Source organism: Melospiza georgiana, chromosome 7, assembly GCF_028018845.1.
Source record: "Melospiza georgiana isolate bMelGeo1 chromosome 7, bMelGeo1.pri, whole genome shotgun sequence".
Taxonomy (NCBI): domain Eukaryota; kingdom Metazoa; phylum Chordata; class Aves; order Passeriformes; family Passerellidae; genus Melospiza; species Melospiza georgiana.
Window position 1 is genome coordinate 6,190,794 of NC_080436.1, and position 27,537 is coordinate 6,218,330.

Below are 27,537 nucleotides of genomic sequence, written 5' to 3' on the forward strand. Positions count from 1 at the left end.
TCACTTTGCTTGGAAAAGACCTTTAAGATCATCAAGTCCAGCTGTTGAGCTCTGCAGAAAAACCTGATTGAGTCTAAAAGGTTTAGCCTGGTTTAAACATAGTTTAACAGGGAAAATGCCTATGGGATGAGCTGATTATACAGTTTGTTAAACTGTCGATTAAATGGTTTGATGTGGAAGAAAAGACAAAGAAGGAAAAGGTAAGAAAGACATAGTTCCAGTGTGAGGGTGATCCTGGGGACAGCAGCCACACACAGTTTGAAGGGCAGTGGTTTTCCTGCCTCCCAAAAAGAAAAAAAAACCTCACAGCAAATCCAGAATATTGGATATTTTCTTGCTTACATCTGGGTCAACTGATCCAAATTGCACTTATATGTTCATTATTGGAAATATTTTATTGCAATCTGCCTTTTTCAATGAAGCTGTTTTGAGATAAAGTCAAAATGAAGCATTTTAAGAACTACATTGACCAAATCAAACCTTTTTTCCCCAATTGTTTTTCATTATTGGAAAGTAATTTTGTTTTTTTTTCCTCAGCCATACTTCTGGTTTTTAAAAACTGGCACTAAGTCTCTAGGAAAGCATCCCAAACAGATTTAACATAAACCTTTTCAAGTTTTACTTTTGTCTTTTGTGATACTACTTCTGGGAGCAAACATAATCCCTATTCATAACTATTTGTTCTTGATTTCATATTTCACTGTGACTCAAATTCCTTTTCATGTGAAGACGGGGAGTTTTAAAATATGAACCCATTATTTACAAATGCACAGAATGAGGAACACAGAATTTGTTACACTTCATGCCAGGAACTGGACTTATCCTTGCACATCCCTTATTTACAGCAGCATAATTCAATTGCACTGGGAGATTTGGAGTTTGCATGGAAGAGCTCTTTGTCTCCAACACTGACAACTTCAATCTTTGACCTACTTTTGAAGAGGATTGATTTGGATCTTAAACTGCCTGTCAAAGGTTTTTTAAATGACCCATCCTGTCTATCCACTCAGCTCATGAATTCATTCCTCGGGAGTTCAAAAGGGTTCAAATAAAACTGACAAATCCAATACTCCGAGGAGATTCTGACTGATAATTTTGTGTCTAAGGTGTTTACTTGGGGATAAATCAACTGAAATAGGCTAAAAATTATAAAGACAACCAGATTGCTTTTCAAAATCACTCCCTTTTGCCTGCTTAATGCTTCTCTCGTACACTTGATCTTTAAATTCACTTTTCCTGAGGTTGCCTTGTGAATGACCATTTCAAAGGGACACGGCCAAAGAACCCCCCACCACAGATGGGCACAATCCCTGAAAAGATCTGGGTGTTCCTATATGTTTTAAGTCTACTGACAAAAATGTTCTGACAAAATCCATATGGAAAAGCAAAACATCTACAAACTAATTTATATTGCACTGGAAGAGAAAAAACTAAAATAGGATATGCAGGGGAATTACTAATTTGGCAATTACTAAATAGTGATAAAATAAACACTGGAAAGTAAGTGGTCTAAAAGATCATTTAATTAGAATAAAATAAATTTAAAAGGTTATCTAAGGAAATTAGAAGTTTGGAACAATTTCCCAGTTTAACCAAAAGTTAACCAAATTTGAGCTGCAACAGGAACCACAGCAAGGTTGTCCCAGGCCAAAAACATCCCAGGATGGGAGAGGATGGGCAGTATTGGGAAGGAGAAGATTGCAAGGCTGCAGCTTAGATCAGCATCCTTGTAATTATTCTACATCCATATGAAACACACAGGCAGCCAAGTGCTCATCATTAAAATGCTGCAGCACAGCTGGAAACCTCAGCCAACAGCTCAGAAACTGCCCTGTGCATGGATTTATTTATTCTCTGGTAGGACACAGAGTGAAAAGCCCTTAGAAATGGCCACTGTCCTCAAATGACCCACGTGCCTTCACCCAGAGCCCTTTTAAAGGAAAAAATGCAAATGACCACTCCCAGATTCTTGGGGTTCATTCTACACAGATTTTGAGATCTCTGTGGGGCAAAATGCAAAGCCAAGGATGAACAGAACAGGACCTGGACTGTGACACTCCTCAGAACGTGCTGCTGGGGTTGCTGAGTGCTGCTGCTTGCCCTCCCAGGTGGGACATTCATTTGGGTTTCCCTGCTGCTTCCCACAGAGCTAATTATGTGGGAACTCAATCAAACTCAGCCAATGCTCAAGAGCCATTAGCACACCATGATAAGCAGACGCTGGAGCACAGAAGCTGCAATTTATTAACTACTGCTCTAAAAAGGGCTGTGCCTAAGAAGTTCTTTTATTTTAGAGTATTACCCTAGAGAAGCCCCCAGCAGCCTCTTGCTCTTTGCCCTGACTATTCCTTCCCAATGAGCTCCTGTGGGTGTGGTGCAGCCCCAGAGCCTCCCCCTGCCCTGCTGCATGAAGTGAGGTGCACCAACTCAGGAACTATTCCCAGGGGCTCAGAGATCCAATTTCTCCACAGCCATGCACAGATATCCCTGCAGGAGCCCAAAGGAGGCTCTGCCTGCATTGCCAAGAGGGGAAACTGCAGGAGCCTCTGAGGAGGAGAATGGCCTGAGCTGCGTTTTTACTGGGAAATTCTTGCTGCTGCTCAGGCATGATTTTTGGGCAATTTCATTCTGTTTTTTTTTTCTTTTTCCTATGAGATTGGTGCCTGCATTATTCATCAAGGACCACACTACCTTGCAACTTCTAACTTTTGGTTCTGCTGTTCAGCCCACAAATTACTGACAAGGACACAATTTGATGTGCAGAGCCAGAACTGGCATCTGGTCACTGTGCTGCCTTAGTCATCTTTGACACAAACAGAAAAAAGTTGACATCCTTGATGTCTTCCTCCCTGAGTATCAGAGGTATTAGTTTGATAGTGGGGTGGGAATGGGATCCTTTTATTTGTGTTATGCAGCAATTTTCTGCAAACAGAATGCAGATAAACCAGGTCTCATCTTAAACCACTGAGCTGCACCGCATAAAGGAATATATCCTGGATAACTAAAATATTAAACTTGAGTACCAGTGAGCAGTAGAGACCAAAATGGACACGAATTATCAAACAATATCTCAAATGCTTGTTATTTCACAAAATGGAATAGAAATAGAGCATTGTATGAGTGTGACTTTTTACAGAGCTCTGTGTGTGCTGAACTTTGTTCCCAAGAACAGTGTCACTGATGTAAATGGGCCTCTGTCCTGCTAAGGACACACAGAATTCTTCCCAAATCCTCATTGGACACATTCCTCAGGGCATTACTACTGAAAGCTGCCTTTTAAATGACAGTCTCTCCACAATGTTTTCAAAATTGAAATATCCAGTTATAAAACCTGACATTTCAAAAATCAGAAAGCACATGAGATAGTTACTAAATCAATAAGTTTCAAACATGTAGAATGAAAAATGAGTATGTTTTTTTCTTCCCTTCTATTTAATTATTTAAGTGTAGAAATATTTGGTATCTCATCTGTCTGAGAAAAGGCTCAAATGGTGTCGGGACAAATGTGAGTGGTCCCAAGAAATGGCTCCTGAGGCTGTGGGAGATGCAGAGGAGTGGCAGGAATTAACCCAGGCAGGGGACCTTGGACTCAGGGGAGGTCAGGGGCTCTTCTGCACCTCTCCCATTCATCACTGGACACACTTAGCAATTCATGAGTGGAGATGCCTTCCCTGATGTGTCAGCGAGGAATTGTTCTGGTGAAAAGCCAGACCACGCTTGTCTTTCTATGAAACTGGCACCAAGAGGAATAAATTCTGCAGCTTATCTTGGCATCAGAGCCATCAGCTTCTCTGGCAAGAAATTCCCACCAGAGAGCTGCAGCCTGGGTCTCCACATCTGATCTACTGCCTGTCTGGCACAGCACAAGCGTGGTTGCTGCCCAAATCCAACACCAAAGCTGTAATTCTCCCTCAGTGTCTGGAAAGAGCCACAAGTGCAATTCATCTTCCTCTGTTCTCACTTTCCTATAGGCAACATAGCCCTTAGGTTTAAAATTAGAGTCAATGTGATGAAGATTTTTTTAAACCACTGGATGGATCTTACTTTGTTATCCAGAAAAAGAAAAAAAAAAAAAAAGAGGAAAAGTAACACCCTGCATTTCCAAAGTCTGCAGGCTTTAGTATCTTAGTAATTACAAAGATTTATGTTCCATCCTGCCCCAAATCCAGAGCTCATTGTCCATTCAACTTACACTGCTCTGACTTACAGCTCTCTGTATCCATTATCTTTAATAATAAAGAGCTGACTGCACTTAATGATGGGAGAGCAAGATGTGATTAGCAATAGGAATCTGATTTATGAGCAAACAAACCCGAGCGTGGTTTTCATGTTTCATTAAAAGTATCTTAAATGTACTCCTTAATGCTAATTGAGCTCACAGAGATGAGAAAATACTCTATTCCCAATTAATGGGACAAAATAATTCATCTTCTTTCTGGAGGGAACATTTAATATCATTCAGCATTTAGAGGGAGGTGGCATCTTGACAGGGATTTTACCACCTCAAGTGAGGTTTCACTGTGAGCATTTATCCTAAACTTGCAAGATTTCCCACTGGACATGAAAAAAATTAAACAGCATAAATACACCACAAAATGCCATATACAGCATTTTCTTTTCACAAAAGTCTTTCCTATCTTAGCTAAATTACTCGAAGCTGAAAAACAATATTGGTGAGCAAATAGAGAGGCTTTATCCTTATGTTTGTCAAAGGAAAACTCCTTGATGACTCTGTTAATTTGCTACAAGCAGGAGATTACTGAGATATTTGCAAGATAAAGTTCCTTGCAGGATTTATTGAAAACAAAACAAAGCAGAAATCTATTTTTCCATTAAGCATTTCACTTTTGTTTGTATTGCAATAATTTTTTTCCTCTTTTTGAATTATTCATATTTGGATATCAAATATTCCTACAAACCAATGCATTTAGGAATAATGAGTCCTGACTAGTTTCATTTTAACTCATTGTGCTTTCTGACCAGGATTATTATATTATTATTATTATTATTATTATTATTATTATTATTATTATTATTATTATTATTATTATTATTATTATTATTATTAAATGACCTTCTATTCAGTCTGTTTCTATAATCCATAAATAGAAATTGCCTAATGAGCAGCTCAAGTATTCCAGTGTCATTTCCATGGTAGTTTTTCCTACCCTGTGTTTGTATAGCTCTGATGACAACACCATTTAATCCACAGCAACAGCTCTGCCTGCTTCCTCTCAAATCCCTTCCATGAATATAACCTTCTGCATTTGAGGCTGGAATCTTGTACCTTTACACTGAGTGGCTGTAACAACAACTGAAGAATTAATTTGAGAACTTCAAAAGTTACTCCATACCACAGAAACAGCAATAATTATTAGATTTTTCTGATGAAAGAGGAAAAAAATTTCTTTTGCCTTGTTCTCATGTTCTACTTGAACAGGATTTGCATATTTGTTTTGCAAAGCAGCAGGGACAAATACACTCCCCAGTGTATTCAACCCAATTTTACCCATTAAAAAGAAAGAAGATAGAGAAAAACAAAGGAGGAGATACAGAGTTTCTCTCACCACCTGCAGTGATATAATATGGAGAAAATAATGTGTGTTCCATAAGGAATCAGCAGAGTTCTGGAGGAGGAGAGGCAGATTCCTTCTAGAGGAAGTGTTACATGGTGACATTTTTGGTCAGAAGATAACAAGTGTATTAGTGAATATTTTACTGGCACATTGCCCTCACTTTCTATTTTGATTTCACACTGGGTATTATTTTTCTCATGTCACACACATCACTACATCCTGAATTCAGGGAAGACCAAGGCAAAGCCTGCCTACCTTTCTGACATCCCAGAGAGACAAGGTCTTGTCAGCAGAGCTGGTGACAACGGTGCTGGAGAAGGGCAGGAACTCGATGCTGTTGACTGAGTCCTTGTGGCCACGCAGGGTGTACCTGCACCTCTCACTGCAAGAGAAGAAAAGAGCAATGCAGCACCCTCCCCTCATGGTAATATCACCAACAGACAGCTTTAGGTGAATGAAGAACACATTTTGTGCATCTCTGGAAAAATGAGCACTGACAATGATTCCTCACCCAAACACTGCACCACAGAGACAGCTACAAACCCCAACCCACTGGTGTTTGCTTCCCAGTAAGGAAGGCTGGAGCAGGAAGGCATAAAGAAATGAGAAGTGGGTTTGAAAAGATTGAATCCTAAGGAGGAACAATGAAAGCACCACTTTGTGTTCCCGGGGTGGATCCTCAAAAAACCTTGTTGATGCAGAATTGAAAGGGAATGTGGATGAAACGGCAGGGTGGAGACAGCAGAGTTTCCTTTATACAGACATGAAATTCCTTGTTTTCAAAAGGTCTGAGAGATCTATTGGACTGTGCCCACATGCCCTCTGAAGAAAGCCAGTGAGTACTGGCAACCTGGTTTTCCTCTCAAGGTTTGCAAAAAGGCTTAGAAACAGCAAGTGGTGCCTGGGAGCTCTTTACTGAGGGTAAAGTCTTGTCCCTGTGGACACCCCAAACCCCTTTTCCCTGAAGGAGAAGTCTCTGGCTATGGATGAACCACTCCAGAGGCCACTGTAAGCTCCAAGTTCTTAAGGCAAAGGTGAGGGAACAGAGGTGCACCCCAAGAATTGAGGTGTTCATCATGAACTGACAGCTCAGATGGAATTACCTGTGAAGTGGTTCTGAAAGTTCTTTCAAGGCTGAAGACACCCAGTCACTGCACCTTGTCCCAGCTGAGCAGTAACACCCTAGAACTTTTGGGCTGCCTTTCTCACCTCCTTGCTTGGTTTTCTTTGAATGAGTTGATTTCTGGGACAACACTGCTGGTCCTTCTCAGCTGAGGGGATGGACCTGATACAGATGGAACCCCGGACAGGAAGCTTTTCCCATTGTAGGAAACATTGTGGACACAACCACAATGACACTGCTGTGAAGAATCAGTTCTCTCACCAAACAGCCTGACCTTGGGTGCACAGCTGTAATCCCATGAAAGCTTTTTGGGTTTTGCTTTGCCTCCTGTATGTACACCAGAGCAGAACATTCCTTAAACTGGAGGTGAGGACAAGAGAAGGAAGAGCCCAAGGATGCCCCATCCAGACAACACAGAAGGTGACAGACAAATCTGGGATTACTTAAACTCAGCAGACTGGCAAAGGTTTAACTCCTTCAGGAGAGTGTCAAGAGGGGGGATGATTGAAATAATCCAGGATCCATCACTCATTATTAAACAAGGGCATCACTCTGTGATTTCTTCAGATATATGTAAAACTTAAATGTGCAGTATTTGTATTGTTATATCCTGTGAAAACACACAGGTAGGGGAGCATAGTGTAGAAAACACTAATCAATGTAAACTCAGTAGCAGCTCTATCCTCTTTGTTCAGCTGAGTAAAAAACAGTATGAAAAAATAAAAGCCAACAACTCATCATAAATTACTGCAGCTTTCAGCAAGAGCTCAGAATTTTATTCCCTGCTCATGTGATTCTGACAGTAGAAACACACCTCCCTGGAGCTGGCTGCTGAATATATCACTGAGGCTTGCAAATTAGATTACTGGGTGGCTCCTAACAGAGAAATTTCTTACAATATTTATTAAGGAAGCTGTCAGCAGGGGGGAATTAAAGATGTGATTTTTCTGCCTTTATTTTTCCCTGCCTGTGTGTCCCCAGAAGGCTTTCAGAGCTCTTGCCAGTTCTGTACCACCAGCACAGGAGATCAGTGTCTGCAGTGAGAGCCAGGAGAGTTGCAAGGTTGGGATGGACACTGCCCTGAGCACTGATCTAACCCAGGGACTCCTCTGATCTGTTTAGTGCTTTTCCATTTGCCACTCTGGAATGATATCCTGTGCTGAACACCAAGCCTGTCCCCACAAAGGCAGAGCAGAAGGGAAATAAGTAGCTTCTGAGGAGAAATATTATCCAGGAAATAGATTTCAAAGAAATATTAGATTCCACTGGTATCATTTTACAGAATCTATGTTTTTCTATTATTGATAATACATTATCTCACCCAGTGTTATCTGTTATATAGACTACATGTATTATTTTGTCACAAGGACTCATTTTAAACTAGACATAAAGTGCTTGGCTGTTAGAACTCAGTGCACAAGGTATCTGATATTCATGATCACTTGATATACGACAGTAAAATAACTTCAGTAAAATAATTCTTTTGTTTCACAGTCTCGTGGCAATGTTTTACACCACAGATATGCCTTTTCCTTCTCAGATCTTACACTTTATTTGTGCCTAGGAATGCCATTTTTTAAAGGTGTCCAATCATTTCCAGCCAGCACATTCCAATGTAAAGGCTCTGAGCTGCTGGACAGTTTCTGACAAGGAAAACCCTGCTGCATTTTTTTTGTGGGCACTTTGCATTTTTGAAAACACAGACAGCTTTCCATACCACAGTGTGAGAGTGGTTCCATTAGAAGAAAGGGAACTACTTTCAATTTTCCTGTAATAACAAGGTGTGTCTATGCTTTCCTCAAAGGCTGGAGAAGAATAACTCCAACCTGCTTGACTGGGCTTGGGATGAAAGAATACAGGAAAGGGAGGCAGTTAAAGGAAAAATAAGATATTTTTTCAGGCACTGATGTAAGATCTGGACTGTCCCAGGCAGACAGGCTGCAAGAACAGGCTTGTGAGAGATTAATTAGGTGCCAAAGCAGGAAGGCCCATTCAGAATCCCTTAGCAAGGTGAAAATGGACTGGTGATGTGATGGACCATGACAGCAGCAGAAGGGAAGGAAATGATTTGCACTTTTCCATCAGGAACACAAACACCCAGCCCTGATGCAGCCTCTCACCTTCCCACTTCCCCATCACTGCACTCTGATGAGCTCTGGCTCTCGAGATCTCATTTACCACTCTGATAACTGACTTACTGAATATTTTTGAGAACCTTTCCCCAATGCTATATAAAATAAATTCATCTTTCTGTCCAGCTGAGACATAATTTCAGCAAGATTGTCTTGTACCAGCTATCTTCTGGTCAGAAAGGGCAACAATTTATCTAGATGTTCTTTTTCCACAAAAAAAAAGAGAAGTTGATATGAAGGTTAGAGCACCACCCCATTTTTTCCTGGAAGCTCATGTTTATATTCAATGGAACAAGTTTATCCACATTACAATAAACCTGTAGTGTTTTTTTTTCATGGATGCTCATGTTTCTGTCCAAAGGAACAAGTTTATCCACATTAGAATAAACCTGCAGTGTTTTTATCATGGAAGCTCATGTTTCTATCCAAAGGAACAAGTTTATCCACATTAGAATAAACCTGTAGTGTTTTTTCATGGAAGCTCATGTTTCTATCCAATAGTTTATCCACATTAGAATAAACCTGTAGTGTTTCTTTCATGGAAGCTCATGTTTCTATCCAATGGAACAAGTTTATCCACATTAGAATAAACCTGTAGTGCTTTTTCATGGAAGCTCATGTTTCTATCCAACAGTTTATCTACATTAGAATAAACCTGTAGTGTTTTTTCATGGAAGCTCATGTTTCTATCCAATGGCACAAATTTATCTACTTTAAAATAAACCTGTAGCTACTTGCACTGGGTATTTTTCTCACTGTGAACACAGAGCCTCATGGATATAAGCCTCACAACCTCTGAACATCCTTGTTCAGAAGGCAGAGGGGATCATGTATGAACAGAAGGTTAAACACTTGCACAAATCTTGATGCCTCAAGAGGTTCCCAATAAATGATGTCACGAGATAAATGCTGCTCAGTAGTTTAGTATTTTGCAGATTGCATGCTAAAACATCACTCAGACACCACTCCTACCTTCATCCATCCCCTGTGTTAGTACAGGACTAATTATGTGCAATGTTTTCTTTTTATCTGCAGCCAATTCCTCTCCCTTAAATCCAGGTGAGATAATAATGTCCATCAATAAATCAGCCCTCATTCTACCTCACCAGGTCTGGATATTTTTTAAGAGTTTCAAAAAAACATGGACAGATACTAATCCAGAAGCACATCTGTGCCAGGAATGTTGGCTTCAATTAGCCATACCAATATTGATATAATTAACTCAACACATTGGGAAGATTTCATTTCTAGAGACTTCTCTTCTGAAAATCACGTTCCAGAATGGTTCATTCAAATTCCAAAGGGCTTTCAGTACAAACTGCATTGAAAACAGAAGATATGAAAGATTTTCACTTACATAAGACTTCAGTGAATATTCCCAGACTCTGCACAAATGTAAAACAGCCAAAAAATGCACCAGTCAGATATTCCAGAGACTGTGCAGTAACTGAAAGGGAAGACAGGCAGTGGGTAGATTCCTCTTGCCCTGCATAGTTTCCCAGTAAAATTCAGGAAGAACAAAGCAGTGCCCAGCCTGCCCTGACTGCCAGCCATGCAGCAAACCCCAGCCACGAGGCACACAACGTGTGGCTAACTCTTCTGCTACTTTAGTGTTTCAAAAACACCCCATGCATGCTTTCATTCCTACAGAATTAGGATTTTTTCCTGTTTCTTGGCTTTTTTTTCTTTTTTTTTTAAGGTTTCTATGTTCAGCTCTATTTGGAAAAATTGGGGGAGTGGAAGGTGATACCATTTCAGTGAGTACTTAGGTAGTCATCATTACTTATTTTATTTCTGTGCCATATTGAGCCTCAGTTGAAGCATGGTAATTAAAACTACCTATACAGCCAATGAAAATTAATGAGATTTTGAGCTTGTTCTTTGGAGTCAGTGCCTCTCCCACACACCTTTTTCCATGCCTTCAGAAGAATTCATTAAATAACGAATTCCCAACCAGAACTGTACTATCTTTCCCTAAAACTGCTGTCCCAAGTAGAGCAAACACTAAGCTAAACTCTCTCTCATGTCTATTGAGAAACATTTTTCTGTGTGAGCTGCAATCACAATTTTCAGGGCAAGTTACACCAGAAAGTCTCCTGCTGTGAAGGTGGACACAGCATTTCTGTGGTGGGTAAAAACACACCACAACCAGCCTCCAGAGCTCCTACTGGGCTGTAATTGGAACAGTCAAAAGGAGAATCTTTCTAACAAAACCTAACCCTATCACTTTCTCATAGTATGGCTCTATCTCCAAAATTTGTTTACATTTGGCATAGAACTTTCCCAGCCAAGATCAATGGCCAAGGATAGCAAATGGGCTGGCTTAAGACATTAAAATGCCAGTTTGGTTTATGCTGTTATAAATGCATCCTATCATGTCTTTACATTTTATGACCTCTATTTTATTTCTAGGTAGCTTCACATATGACACATCCAATTATTCATGTCAAGAGTGTAAAACTACCAGTATTTCAGTAAAAAGTGCCTGCCATCATTTATGACAGTGATTTTTTTTTTTTTACCCATTATTTCACTAAATGTAACACATTTTCTGAGACATTGACATGTGAGGACGCTTACTCTAGAAAGTACATTTGTCTCTGAAAAAATACATAAAAGTATGATGCTGTCAATATGAAACACTTTGTTTGATTATTACTTCTATTGAAGAAAATGGAACTCTCTTCCAATTGTGAACATTCATTTGTGCTCTCTCTCAAACCAGCGTTTGACACTTGGAAAATGCAGTGCTAAAGGAGACATTACTGCAGCTTCTGTGACAATGCAAACATTTCTCCTCCAGTATTTAGAAACATTTAGAAAGAAAATACAAATTTAAATCTTCTCTGTGTAATTTATTTTAATATTTAGCACCTGTGGAACGTTTTAATCTCTGAGTGCTTTGCAAAACAAGGAGCAATCCCCTGATTTAAACAAAGCTCCGAGTCAGGCTTTCCCTGGTAAGGATCAGTTTGAAGCGCTACTCCTGAGTTTCTCAATCTGGTGAAATCTGGTGTCAGCTAATTTTAATTTTTGCACTTTTTAGGTTCACATTGAGCAGAAGCAGGATTCAGCATTAAGCCCATCAGGGGCTGAACCACACAGGCACTGTGAGCTGTCCCAGTCCTGCTGGAAGCAGCACAAGCTCTGCCACTGATGGCAGGAGGAGCAGGATGAGATCCAGCTCTGTCACCACAGGAGCCTGACAGCTCACACTTGGCTCTGGTGCACAGGAAATTGAGCATGTAAAAGGAAACTGATCTCTGAAGGGGGATGGACTTCGCTGCTTAGTGCAAGGGTGTGATTCTCCCCCTTCCTCTGTCCTTATCTTCCTCCTTCTACCAAAAGCAAAGAAAAGTTTCCCAGCTGGGAAGGCTTAGCCAAGGAAGAAAGAACCCCAGACATGATACATATGTTTCATTAGTGTCTTCTGAGCATATAAACAAACATTCCTCATCTGACTCAGCACCTTTCTAAGTCCGCTGTAAAATCCTGTCACATCCTTTTCTCAGACCTCCTTGTGAACCGTTGTACTGTTAAAACACAGAGCCTCTGAACTGGATCAAATTGTGTCCTTCCACTGACAGGACATAAGTCAATGTCAACAGTTACATTTTTCACTTGTTTGGTAAGTTTTGAAAACCTGCAGCAGTTTATTTTTGAGAGTGCAGATTTCCTCTCTGAGATCAAGCAGGACTCTTTTCCCCTCCCTTTTCAGGAGCTGAACCGAGCACGGCAGCTTTCCTTAAACACCAGTTTGTAAAGACTCAACTCTAACCAGCTCTGCTGCAGCTCCTGCTGAAAACTGCAATAAAAGCACCAGGATTTAGTAGCTGAAGAGATTCCACCTGCTGCAAGAAGGAACTGCAGTCCCAACCTTCCTCTGGCCCTGCTGGGGGAAGGAACACGCTGGGCTTTGTGCTCACACAGGATGCACCTACACCTCCAGGTACCCTCCAGTCTGCTTCAAATTTGTCTCACACTTATTGGGAGCCCCCACTTTTAGCAAAACTCCAAGAGAAGGCTGAAGGGAAGTGCCTGAACATGATGGTCCTTAAATGTGGGTATCATTGAGCACACCTCGTGCTCCCAGCCCAGCCCCACGCACTTTGGGGCTCACTCTCATGAGCACCTCCAGAGGGTTAAAGCCTTCCCACAGCAGGGAGGTGACCAAAATCTTGGCTAATCCCTCCCTTCCCACTCCACACCCTCCCATTCCTTGGTGCTCCCTCATTTGTGTGCTGTTAACAAGATACTCTGTCAACAGCAACACCCAAACAGGACAGGAAAGCTATTTTATTGTGTTGGAAATTCATTTCGTCTCCAGGGACCTTGCCTCCTTACATATTTTGCTGTTCTAAAAATGACTTTGTCCCATTTCTATAACTTGAAAGAGCCTCTTTGGCAAATAATACACAGAAAGGGAAAATTGAATGTACCTGAGAACAAAAAAATACAAAAAGCCACATGCAGAACAGAAAAAGAGGGCAATGCATTACGTTAAATGAAGTCTGATAGCTTGAACTTCAGATTCAGTGAGGTCTAATAGTGAGGGACATTTGGCAAAATTCCCCTAATAAATTTATAATTAACCAGCAGAAAGCAAGGCTCCAGTCAGATTTCTATTCTGCAGTGAAATTAGATAACAGCCAAATAATCACAGTCCTTGAAAGAGAGTGCTGTGAATGCAGGAGAAAAAGGCTGCAAAACTTCATGCCTTACCTTTGGGATTGAAATGCTTATTTGCCTCAATTCCTGGTAATTTATGTAACACACTATGTATTACTGGAAAAGTAGCCAATTATAACACTGTATTTATTTTTCTGGCAGAGCTCTACTGTGTGTATTTAAGTAGAAGCTGTGTGTTTATTGAGCGTGTGGAAACTTCCTTTACCAGGCAGACACCAAGATGCAGCACTGAGTTTAAAAATACTCTCAGACCAAAAAAGCACAAAGTTTTGAGGCCAACACTGCTTGCTGTGGTGTTGGACATGGGCCTGGCTGCATGATGCCAGCCTGGGAAATATTAAAAACCTTATTTTTTACCATGTTACTTCATGTATGAAGTGCACATAGATGGTGGTAGGGTGAGCTTTACAGAATGAAGACTCTCCCTGTGACATGGTGGGTTAGAACTCTCTGGCACAAATAGGCAAAAAAGAAATATAATCAATTACCTTTTGGTGCTTGATTGAGTCCAATACTACCCAAACTCAGGATCTATTTTGATAAAAATTGAGAATACTAAATATGATTGACAAGAGCTTTATATGTTTTTGTGAGTGGAAAGCCCAAGTTATTGAATTAATAATATTCTGCTTAGGCTTTCATTAGAAGGCGTGAAAACTTTGCCAATAATCTATCTCCTTTTTTATTGGCTTGAAACATGAATAATGAATCTGTTCATTATTACACTGAAGATTTAGTCTCTTAATGTCTTGCATTTCTTTGAACAAATGAAGTGTTCCATGAGAAGTATTATTATTTGTATTTTCTGATTCTAGATGAAGGGGTTTTGCTGTGAAGCTCTATTTTTTTCAAAGGAAAGAAAATAATAAGACTGAAGGACTTAAAATCTCTACTTAAGAAATGGTCTAGGGTCTTTCTGTAAGATTGTAATGTATTCTTCAGACCCTTTTGCTATCTAGGCTTGGCTGTAGCTCATAAAGGTATCTTTAAAATCTCACTGCTCAACACTTGATTGTTGGCAGCACAGGGCACGTTTCAGCTCATGGCAACAGCTGTTGCACAAGCTCACTTTACTGAAATTGGGCTGCAAATACATTTTGGTAACTTATTTCTGCAATTTTAGTTTGAACAGAAGCCTGTTACTTACAATCCAAAATTTTCAGAAGTGAGATGAATTTTTATATGTTTTGAATTTGGATTATGTTCCATTTGACAAGGACTGTACTTCCCCAAGGTTAGAGTTAGGTCAACAAAAATTAGTTTGGAAGTCATGGGACAGAAGATGATTTAGGCTTTTATATCCAAAATGTAGATTTTAAGTGCCCTTTTCATCAGCTTGGTCAAAACAGACCAAGTCAATTACAAGGTCTTGCTTGAAAATGTGCCTAACAGAGTGATACCAGGGAATGATCTAAAGTAATCCTGGTTGAATTAGCAATTCTCACCCCAGCTGCCAGTCAGAAATGACATATTTGTTAATACTACTCTAATGGGAATGTTCTGTGCATTCCCAGAACATCTGTAACACAGCAGTGGGATCTGGTCCCACATTGGTACCCACTCTGAGCACCATGCAGGAGCACACCCTTCTATATTTCAAAATCCAGGTTTAGCTCTTTCCTCTGCCTCTGGAAAATCAACACCCATGTACCAAACCATCCATTTGTGGCTATGGCTTCTAACTTTTCCATCAAGTCTGTCTGCATGCAGAAAATAAATTCCATCAGCCAAAGGGAAAGCTTTGTGCAGCTCGGTGCTCCCAGCACCGACACGATCTGCAGCTGTTCCCCTCCAGGGTCAGCTCTTGTATTTCACAGTGATGGAATAAAATGCTGTTTCAATCCTTCAGCCAGGAACTAGAACACAAACTCCTCCTTGGAAATGCCTGTGCCTCCCTTGCAACATACAAAAAAAACAAGCCACCAGAATCCCAAACCTCAGTCCAGGAGCAAGGTACACTCAGGTTCAAAAAGGTACATGGTAATTCTGAGATTATTTTTTGACTCTGACCCTTGCTCAGCACTTTCTGCAAATCAAGTTTCCTCAGGGGATTATTTTGTTGGACAGGTGAAGACAGGAGCATCAGAAATCACTTATTGAAACGCAGAGCCTTGTTTCATGAAACAATTATCTCCTCCCCCCTCCAGGCTCAGGGGTCTGAGCTAATCAGATCAGCCCAGGCTCAGTAATAATGAAATAGCTGTAACCCATTTAAGCAGGGCAGGACAAGCAGCGTGTTTGCTGCTCAGCAATTCTGCCACTGAACAAGCAAAGCCTCTCCCCTGGGACAGTGGGCTCTCCTCAATTACCACATCAGCTGACATCAGTGCTGAGCTCATGGCCTGCTCCACACTCCATATGAAGCTGTCATCATCTTATTATTTGTGTCTTCTTTTTGCCTTTTACTACAAGGACTTTACCTCTAAAACTACTGTCTTTTCAGGCTAACCCTGAACAAGTAAATGCAGATGTCTGAACAAGTAAATGCAGATGTCTCAATCCCTCCTTGCTTTTCAAAGACAACAGCACACATGTTTTGATGGATCACTGTCAAGTGATTTCGTTTTTTGTGTCCTTACATTAAGGCTTATGTGAGAGCTATTTGAACAGGTTATTTTGCAGTTTTAGGCTTTTGCTGTTCAAATAAAATATTGTGGAGAAGATGAGCCATCTGCACTCCACATTAAGATCCCCTTTATGGTGCATTCCAACCATCCTGAACAATTTGTTATTTTTTTTCTTCTCTTCCTTGTCATCATTTATTTTATTCTTCTACACGATCATGTTAATAAATAAAGAATATGGCATTATATGCACAACTTTTGACTGGTGAGACATAACACAGAAAATAACAAATATGACAAGGAAAAACATAATTTGAAATATATTTTCACCAGAAGACCAGATAAACTTACTACATTATGCTGGAACACACATTTTCTTTGTGAGGCTAATCTGATCTATTGCTTCTGAAAACTCCCAGGCAATGTAGGAAAGAATTGTTTTCAACAAGAGTTTAAGTCTGTAACAGTGGATAACTGCACACTTTTAAAAAATGTCACTCCTGTAGCACTAAAGCCTAAAATACCTCACCAAAGCCTACTATGTTCATCCCATTAAGCTCTACCATGTCATGTTCCCTATAAATTTACATATTTAGGATGAGATTTCCAAGCTGCCTGGACAGTGCAGAATCTGAGATTCCTGCAGCTGTTGGGTGCCCAAATAAAGGGATTTTCCCACGAGACAACGTGGCCACACCAACATATTTTCAATCAATCCCTTGAGCTCTTTGAAAGCTCCAGCTCTGGGTGTATTAAATGAAGGGTTGGGATGAGGCAGCTGCTGAGGGACAACTTGTTCTGTGAACTTGTTTAGAACTTGTTCTGTGCTGTCACCAGAATCAGGGAGCAGCTGATGAGGAGAACAAGTGGCTCTCTTCTGTTTGCTGCATTAAATTGCACGATGGGTGACCCAGGTCTGCACTAGCACAAAATTCTTGCCTTTCTTCAAAAAAGCCACCACTTTTGGAAAACTACCAACAAAATGGAAAAACTGAAACAGGAACTGTACAGGAGGCCAGCAGAATAAATCTAGAGAACTCAACTAGGTCCACACAGTTGCCATAAAACTGACTCAAACCAGCTTTTAGCTCTCAAAAAAACAACCAAACCCGAGTCCAGCCATAATTTCATTTCACTGCTTTTTAATAATTTTTTGTGTCTTTAGTATTTTTAATTTATTTTTAATATATTTCTTTTATGTCTTTAATCCCAACCCATGTACATAAAAAACACTGTGACTCTTGTCGGATGTTAGTTTATTTTCCTCCACATTTTAAATTTACTGAAACTTCTTTAGACGTATTAAACAAGCAAATTCTTTTTGAAAACAGTACAACAAGGCTGAGATGCAATAAATATAAGCACTTCAATACTTAAGTGAGGAAAATGAATTTCAGTGTGCTTTCAAATTGGTTTTTTTCAGTGTAGAGTTTCTTTATTTGTCCAAATAAAATGGATTTGAGTGGGTGGCAGCTTTAAGGAGTTATGCAGCACTATTCAATAGATTTGTGAACTTGGGAAGGGATTATGAATAATGGATTTGCTGTGCTCTTAGACATGGAGCCACAACAAAACCAGTGCCATTGGAAGCTCTCTAATGGGCATCTGCTGGAGTGAAGAATAAAGAGCCTGGTCCACCCACTGAAGCTACAGGTGCAGGAATGTTTGTTTAGATCAGTGCCTGAACACAGAATGGGAGGAGCTGAATTCCCAGGGATACCTCCTACCACTCCCCAAAAAGGGAAAGAAGGGCTGGATTTCCCTTTGCCAACAGCTGGAGGAAGGAAAAGATTAACTTGGAACACAAGCACAAAATACAAGAGTGATTTCGTCTCCTCCTCACCTAGATGTGAACAGTTTGGTTTACTTTCCTTTTTGTTCCAACTGTCCCTGTTAACAGCATGATTTTCCATCAATATATTTATATTATAACATATATATTACACCTGTCTGATCCCAGTGTGCACACAAAATAAGTGCCACTGGATGAGAAGAGTCTCCACTGTTCTCCAGGGAAAGAGAGGCCTTTCCAAGTCCCTACTGAAACCTTCAGCTGCACACAGCAAAGCTCAGTTTACAACTGAATATGTAATCAAAGTACTGTCAAGCCATGAGTGATAACCAGATATGGATCACTTAGAAGGCTGACACACTTAGAATTAGGTTTTCATCAGCCCACAGTGCCAGCTGCTAACTTCACACCTTGTATCTCAGTGTTCCCAAACCCTCATTTCAATCTTAACCTTCCAAAGTCAGCTAAGATCTGTATAACTATGAAACAAACCCTGATATTAAAAAAAAAAAAAAATCTACAAGGGGCTTTTGAAGGAGCAGAAGATCACACACAGTATTTTTACCTTTTCCTTCGAATTTCAGAGCAGGGATATGAGTGTGACTACAGCTGTGTTCCCAGTGTGCAGCAAACTCCTGTGCCCTTTATGCCACAGAAACACTCTGTGACCGTCTGCTCTGCATTAAATAATTCACAAATTTTGTTGACATTTTACTGCAGTCTCCATATTAAGGTTCCATTATCCAGGATGTTTGTGTTGGTGACAGAAATATGCTTGAAAAAGACACTAAAATATAAAGAAATTCATTGGGTTTGCATCAAGTGGATAATTCCAATACATATTTAATAGGTTTCCCACAGACACATGCCTTTGCAGGCTCTGAGTTCAGTAAATAGATGCATAAAAGTTGTCTTGCAGATGGTGAATTGATTCCTAGCTGGGAATGATATTGGTCAACCTAAAACAAGATTCTTCTGTGATGATATGTCTCAATTCACATCAGAAAACCTACAAATATTGAAGTGCAGAAGGGAAATTGCCAACATTTTAATTTGCTTCATCCTGATCTTCACCTCCACCAAGGCAAAATCCCTCTTATTTTCCTGGGAAGTGTCAGAGGGGTCATGTCTGCTGGATTCACAGGCTTAACCACTTGGATCATGTGGGAACAGACCTTACAGCTCTCAGCCTGCTTGAGGATTTGGAGATATGTCTCAAAGAATAACCCACATCAGAGAAGCTGTGTTACTTGTATGAAGTCCAACAACTTAGGCAAGTGTAAGGAGTGAGGACAGAAATGAGCCCCAAGCTTTTGAAAACTGCCCCAGAGAAAGGAAATCACTATTGGGCTGGGAACAGTATTTATTCATATTTTAAGGAAGTACAAACACAATTCAGTGTCTTCCAACATCAATTAAAAACCCAGGACACTTTTTTTGTATGCAAGAATTAATTGTTAAAGGACTAAGATGCGACTTGTGTTCATTTTCCAGCTGAGGCTAATCAAAGATGAATAGAGTTTGCTCTAACAGGATGCACAACCAGAGTTCCACCACTTGGGAGAGAAAATAATCTTGTGTAACATCTGAACCCTTAAAAGGAAACAATAAAAAGGAAGAAAAATAAAACCCAAAAGCATCACACACAGATATATCTGAAGACTGCCTGGAGCCAGAGGACAAGAACTCAGAAAATTACAAGAGGAATTTACATGCATTAAGGCATCCTCTACAGCAGACTTTTACTTTGAAATCAAATGACCAACGCATCTGATTTCAAACCAGGAGACATGAGCAGCTCAAAATAGCTCACATTCAGGTGGATATGTGGATATTTCTGTCAGAGTATTGTTGCTTCTGAATAGTAAGATGTATTCCTGCTCTTTTTTAGTTCACTGGGAGACAAGAAGAGAAATAACCTACAATTACCTGTGCTGCAGACACGGAGATTTTGGGTGACAGTGCTCCACTTGATTGTGGAGCACAGACTGTGTGTGTATTATTTGCACTAACTGGTACTGACAGGACGTGGGAGTGATGATAGAGACACATAATTTTAATGAGCTGTTGTCTTCCCTGAGTTCTGTAATAATATCTGACACTTTTCACTGCTCTGTGAATGACTCTGTTGGTACAATTAATTTCTGGTTTGGTGGAGATACTGTAAGTCAGTATTTCTAGGAAAACAGCTGAGGTAAAGAAAAGCCTGCCAGTAATGAGTGACTGTAACGTGAGGGAGAAAGAAAACATCTGGATAATGAGCCTGGATGTGGAGTGGAAAACTATAATCTGACTTCAGTTGTGCTGAGTGCCTGCAGTGCTGATCCTCTGCATTTCAGTGCTGAATCTAGGACAGTGGAAACACCCTGTCAAGATCTGACTAACATTTTGCAGGCTATAATACCTGCACACTTGCAAATAGGACAAAGAGAGAAAAAAGCAGTGCCTGAGCTTCCTCCAGTGCACACAGCCCCAGCAGACTCAGATTTTTGGACCTGCCAGCTGCTCTGGTTAGGATTTGGTGGAAGGAAGCCTCAGTTTTACCTCCCTCATTCCTCCTGCTCCTGAAGTAGCTTGCAGGGAATTGAGGAGGTGTTTGGACAAATGAGGGACACCAAGCAAAAGGTGTTCAACTTCCAGAGGAGCACATTTCCTCACCAGCTCAAATAAAGCTTCCTGCTGTCCAACAGGAGCCTCTCAGCCACCTACACATAATTTAGGAAATCTGGCCTGAAGGAGGAGAACTAGAACATAAAAAACCCTAACAAGCTGCACCTAGTATGTTTTTCCCAAGCCATACTGAATGCTGAAACAACAGAAGCAAGGAAACTTCTGAGATCAGAAAATTATACACCCTTTAATGTAAATCAAGTGCAACTTTCTCATCTATCTCTTCATAAAAGAAATACTATGTAGCTAACTATGGTAGAGTTCAGGTAGGCCTACTCAGAAATCTCTGCAGCACTCAGACTTTAGAACCAGTTCTATTTTCAGCTTAAGTTTAAAAAAAAATAAAGTAGTAACTTGATTTTTTCCCCCCTCCATTAATCAAAAACTCCCCTGTGCATCTCAAGACCAGTAGCAGAAATCAGAAAGCAAAGCAATTACATTTCTGTGTATTTAATGCTTTATGAAAAAAAGTCAAGATATTCTTAACTAAAAAGAAAAATTATCACTTTAACTACTAAGATCTTCAAATATGCTTCTTGTTCACAGGCTAAATTGCCACAGAGGGTTCCAGTAAAAGCCAGAGAGAAAATGGATTTATCTAGACCAGTAGCCAGCAGTCACCACTACAAATATTTCAGAAGTTACACTCCTGTCATTTTTTACAGAGTAATTAATAATCACATAAACATCTATCTCTCATGGATCTATATTATTACTGAAAATCCAATACTGATTTTCTTTCTTCCCACCCAGTAGGAAGATTTGAAGACAACTAATCTTGACATATTTTCATCATCCCCAAGGAATGGAAAGGCAGGCTTTTAATGATGGCTTCAGTTGTTGGCCTTGAGTAAAGCCCTTCCCCTCTTTGTTTATTCACCAGATGTAAATAATGGTGTGGCTTGCCCAGCTCAGGCATTCCATGGGCATCAGCTAAGATTTTTCTGGCCTTTGGGACCTGCAAATATGTGACCATAATAAACATTTCTCATTGTTGATGCATGTTGCCTTATACTAAATTCCCTATGTGATTTAAGTTTACAACATTGAGTTCAAGCTACACTTCCTGTAAAGTTTTGTACTTCAAGCTTCATCTTATCCAGTATTATGAAGATTTAGCAATATCTTCCCCTTAACTGAATAGCTCTGCTTTGAATATAATCTTTTCCTTGATAATTCGCATTTGCAAATTGATTTTTTACAATTGGCTCTCTGGGAATTATATCAATGAAATTTTAGACATTCCTGATCCTGAAAAATGTGTTATGGAATTGTAGCATAATTATAAATTTGGAGGCTTGGGCATAGGCTTGGATTTGATTTGAAGGATTAATAGCAGCTTGTCTCTCCAGTGCTCCTTGGGGGATTCCAAAGGGAATTCTCCTTTATCAAAATGGCAAGCACTTCCTGCTCTGCTGTCAGGAGAGACATTACAAACTACCCAAAAATGGTCCTTCCACATTTCCTCTGAGTTCTTCTACCTGCCTTCTAATTTCCTGGAGGACATTTGTCTTCTCTGAAAATAGATTAACTCCACTCTTACTGGAATCAATTAAATGTGGGATCTGGCCAGAGGAGCCTGTGGCTTGTGTCCCACTGAGCAGCCACTCAGATACCTCAAATGGGGTATCTGGACAAGGCCTGGCTACACACACTCACCCTGATTCAAAAAGTGAAAATACAGCTCCATTTTGAAACTGGGAAATCTTTGGTTTCCTTCTGCGGTGATTTTTCGGGATCCTGATATGGGTGCATTTGGTGTGGTGAAAAAACCCTACAAATCTGTGAATAAATAATGCAATTCAAAGCTGTCCATTGCCTAAGGGAAAGGAAGAAAAAGAAACAGAATATCATTGTCAAGGATGGCAGGAGAAGCCAGGCCAAACCCTGGGCTCTGATAGCACAAAGCAAAGAGTGTGACCAGTCCACTTGGCTACTCCAGCTACATTAAATCATTACTTTAGTGAAACTAGAGAAAAAACCCACCCCAAAGTGTAGCAGCAGTTTAAAAGTGTAGTTTAAAATCAACTTAACCATGTCTTGCACAGCATACTCAAGATGTGTATTAATAAAACACAGGCAGTGCCATCATTGCATGATATCATACCATGGTATCATTCCAAGAAAACTGTAGCTGACAAGGGGCTTCTAATTAAACAAATTCCATCCCTGCTTCATTTCTTTAAATACTAACCCTAAATTTTCCAAAATTAAATGCTTCTCATGAAAAGAAACAAAACTATAAACAGCAGTTACCAAGGGGAGAGAAATCACAACAGGAGATAATTTTAATAGGGGCATTGGAGCAAAAGAAGGAATTATTTATATAAACTAGTAATTAATGTCAGATACATCTGACCCTTGGGCAAAGAAGTGAGAATGTCCAGTCTTGTTGCAGAGAAGCAAAAAGTGTCAACAATGTTTTTTGTATATCTGGAAATAAGTAAAAGAAATATTAACACCTCAGTAACAGGATGCTATCCTGGAGGTTTTACAGGAGAATCAACAATATTCACTATTAGTCACTTCTAACATTTGCACCTGAACAAATGCACCAAAGGATAGAAATGACTGAAGACTCAGGTAAACATGCATTTTAAAATTATAAAATGAAATTTGATTATGGGAGAAATTTCCATGAGTAGACAAAACTTGCCAGGTTAATGGAAAAGGAAAACAAATGAGTGATGGATTAAGGAAGCAGAAGTAGCTCCAATTCACAAACACTTCCTCACCCTGGGCTCTGCTGCAGGACAGCACAATTGCATTTCTTCCTGGCCTAATTCCACATAGTTTGAAAGGAAGTAGAGAAAAATGGAGAACTGGTCTAATGAGTGCAGAATGGATCAACTGGAGAAAACCAATTCTGGCTGTTCTGACTGCTGCAAACCATTTCTCAAGCTCAAAGCATAAATAACAATGTTTGCATTTAACATTCGGTGTGGAGCATATGTCTGCAAAGCGAAACAACCGCCTGTGTTTACATGAGATATATGATGCTCAGCTTGATTTGCATATCACAGATCAGGCTGTAAATCTCTGATGATATTTACCACTGGATAATTGAAATTAATCCTGCCAAAATGACTTTGACAGCGTTGAATTTATGGTCTGAGAAAACACCCCTGGAGCTGGCTGCTGTGCTAGAACATAACTGGCTGCATATTTTCAACCTGAGCTATGCTGCTACATAAAATCCTGGCCACAAATGAGGAACCTCTCCCTTTCTTCTCCAACTTCCTATTTCCATAATCATTAAGAAGTGGGGATAATTTTGAAGGTAGCAGAAATGTCCCTGTTTTGCTGTTTTGTTTTGGTTTCATTTTTTTCTAGCCATGGCAGGCACACAAGTTACCTTTCTTCCCTGCACTCCCCATCCCAATGTTACAACATTTTCTTTTTAATTCTCTTTAAAAGCAATCAATTATCCCAGCAGAAAGCATCAGGAAGTTCCAGCAGCAGAACTCAGATTCCCTTGAGTCCTTCAGTAACTCAGATCATGGCTGTGTCTCAGCCTGTGTCTGTGTTTCCAGAGAAAAAGGAAGGGGCTTGGATTTTTGTTTCTTTGCTTTCTGTTTTATTTCTTAAACTCAGCTTGTATCTTTAAATAGAAAGCACATAAGTTGTCTAGAACACAGTTTACTACAAAGCTACCTCACATTATCCTTCTGGTAGGAATGTCATTTGTGGCTTGATATATGATTGAAACTTTCATTATACAGACAAGAAAAACATCTGTGAATAATAAAAACCCCCCAAAAAACAAAAACCCCAGCAGTAATTTTACATTCTAAGAAAACAAAATTCAAATATTTAGTAGGCAGAGCTTTCTCATCATTGGCAAAGAATTATAATTTATTAAATTGTAATTTATTAAAACTACTGGCAACCTTTTCCTATTCAAGAGATTTTGCATCTTGAATTCTTTAAATTCCAATAAGGGCTTTGATGATTGTGCAAGTTGCACCTTGGATTTCGGTGCTAAAAGATAGCAAGTAGCCTCCCCAGTTTCTTACACCAAGTGTGCAACTACAGAGAATGCTGTGTATTTTCCAAAAGCAATACTTACAGAAAAGTATGTACCTAATGTATAAAAATGGCTTTTTTGAAACTCAGGAAATGAAAAACAACTGTCACCCACAACAGAAATGGATGTATTTTTATTTGTAGCATTTTTTAAAAATATACCTCTTTCAGAGAGGTGCCAGTGATAACTCTGACATCCTTCTTGCTTTTCTTCCCCTACAATCTGCTGCTTTCCAGGCCCATTCAATTTGAAAGCAGGCATCCATCCAAATATGTAATATTAAGGAAGAAAGACAGCTCTCATTTATAAAATCTTAATTCCTTGTTAGTGGAAAGAATAAAACCACCAGATTAACTGTGATCACTGATTATTATCCTCCCACAAGAATGTTATCTTGGGCTCTGTCCCCTGCTCAGAGCTTGTGGCACCTGTGGTGCCTTGTCAAGGCTGGCCCAGAACAGAGGCTAGATGGAGTTAAAGAAGGGATTTATTAAAAAATTATGAAGTAGGGATTTATTAAAAGGCCTCAATGGATGCACCCTGAGCAGCACAAGAGCCCAGCCAGGGCTGCACCCAAGATGGACCAAAATGGTCACAAAATGGACAACTGGTCACGGGGTCTGTCACTTTTATAAGTTCTGGTCCATTTGCATATTGGAGTTAATTGTCCAGTTACAGCTTTAGATTATGAAGTCCCATCCTTCTTGTTTTTCTCTCTTCCTTCCACCATTGTTTGTGCTCTTGGGCTGAGACTTGGATCATTTGTCCTTGGTCCCCAGCTAGAGAAGGAATTGTTTTGTCTCCCTGCTCTGTGCAGAGAGCTCACCATCCCTTAATATAAAGGTCAGACTTACACACTAAAGCAGCATGGAATGTGAAAAATAGAAAAGCCAAAACCTGAGGCATCACTTGGACAGAGAGAATGCTGATGATGGCACCTGGATGAGCACCTGTTGTGTGGGGATGGGGAGACAAGTAACATTCCAAGCATCATAAACCATGGAAGGCCTGCTCCTTGTCCCTCCCAAGGCTGCCAGGGAGGCTGAAGGAGGGCACACATTGCTGTGGTGGCCAGCCCAGCTGGCTGTGCTCACACCAGAGAGAGAGCTCCAGGCTCGTGGCACATTCCAGAGGACACCCTGGGACAGCTGGGATTAGTGCTGCACACTTGGCCAGATAGCTCAGCAAGCAGCACTGCCAAGCCCAAACTCACTGCAGGCTCTTCTGTAGAGCAGCTCCAAATCTAACAGCAGCAATTTAACAAGCCAATGGAAACCATCAGCTCATTAATCTGTCCATAGCCTTCCCTAATTTCCAAATCTTGCTATACATCCTGCACAGGCTGATTTGTCACTTGAATGAGCCAACATGGGCATAAGGCCCAGCTGCAGCTGAATGTTCTGCAGAACCAGGATGGCTTAAGCCTGAAACAGCCACATTGTCATCAAACCCCTTGTAGAGAAGCTCTTCCAAAGTGTGTCATTTCTGTACAGCCCTCATTTCATATTAAGTGCCTACACCACCTACAGCTCTACAAACTCACCTGAGCCGACCAGCAGAACTCACCTGGTTGTGCACTGAGGCAATGCAACAGCACCCAGCACATGGCTTTTACTGGGAACACACCAAAACCCCAAAACCCCAGCAGTGAGGACTCCCACAGCATAGGGGCTTTGTTTTTTTTCATACTCTGAATACACCTTATTTTAATCAGACTATGTCACATCTTTATACCACTTCCTGCTGCCTGTAGCCACTGAGATTTTGCATCATTTTTGGTGTTTCAGTGATTCTGCACGGATAGCGAGCCTTTCACATCATGGCTGGGATGTTACTCTCTTATTTTCACAAGCAAAGCACAGCTCAGATAGACTGGAGGCAGAAATGGGAGGTGGTGATGAGTGTGAGTGGGAGGCACCATGGGGTGGTGGTGAAGGTTTGCTTTGATTCCTCTGACTACAAAAGCTTCCTCAGTAGAGAAAGCATTTTCAACTGTCTAAACAAAACCTTTGTCTATGCAAATTCAAACCCGTTCTGACATAAAATTAAAGCTATTGTTAGTATTATTTTTAAAGGTCATGAATATGCCATAAAGGATGATCAAACCATTAGAAATATACAACAGGTTAAGAAAAGAGGTTACAATACATTAGATTTTTGCTCTTTCCATTTCTAAGGAAAACACTGACCATTAATGCTTATTACTGATAGCAGTGGTGGAACATCATCTGTTCTCAGGACTTGCTGACCATTCATGTTATAAAAGCCACCTCTCAGCTGGCTTGAACTTTGCCAAACCTTAACTAGTTGGGTTTTTTTTCCAAAATAATTTGGAATAATTCATGAAAGGATGGGTAGTTATCCCATTTTGAAAACAATATTTTTAATATCATTTAATGCTTCTTCAATTCATGGTTTGAAAGCAAGACTGGAAATCTGATACTGACAGAGTTTTAATTAACTCTCAATGGAATCTGGATGAATTGCAACAGTTTGAAAAATCTCCAATAAGAGCTCACTGCAGCTGCAGAAGACTGGGAGGGATTTAGGAAAAAGGAACAGAAAAAGAAATTTTCTCTTGCTTTTTCAGTGAAGCTTCTTCCCCTGCATTGGCCAACAATCATGAAGGGATATTTTACCTCATTCAAATGTAAAGGAAGTAAAAGACCAATAGGAAATGGAAAAATCCATTAGGACAGGATAACAAAGAACCAGGGAAAAGGCCTATAGGATTGGAAACTTCTCTGTGGACTGATGGCATTCAGCTGTTAATGATCAGACGTAGCACAGTACAGTACAGGAGTCTAGTTTATAGAGAGATAGTTTGGAAAGAGATAAATCCATCCCATTTCTTTAAGGGGTAAGTAAATCAAAACTGAAGACAACTGGAGAGAGTTAAGGAACTAATAATTAATTGGTAAGCACAAATACACTGATATTTTAAAAGCACCTTCATAAAAATGC

The 27,537-nt window shown here is 40.1% G+C and overlaps 1 protein-coding gene across 1 annotated transcript in view; it reads right to left on the bottom strand.

The window, feature by feature from the left end:
* The window catches only part of SPAG16 (sperm associated antigen 16), a 379,082-nt gene that overhangs the window by 151,515 nt on the left and 200,030 nt on the right, over window positions 1–27,537 (bottom strand). The window contains exon 13 of the mRNA XM_058028073.1: window positions 5,832–5,958. Within this exon, the coding sequence (XP_057884056.1) occupies window positions 5,832–5,958 (127 nt within the window). The remainder of the gene's footprint in view (window positions 1–5,831; window positions 5,959–27,537) is intronic.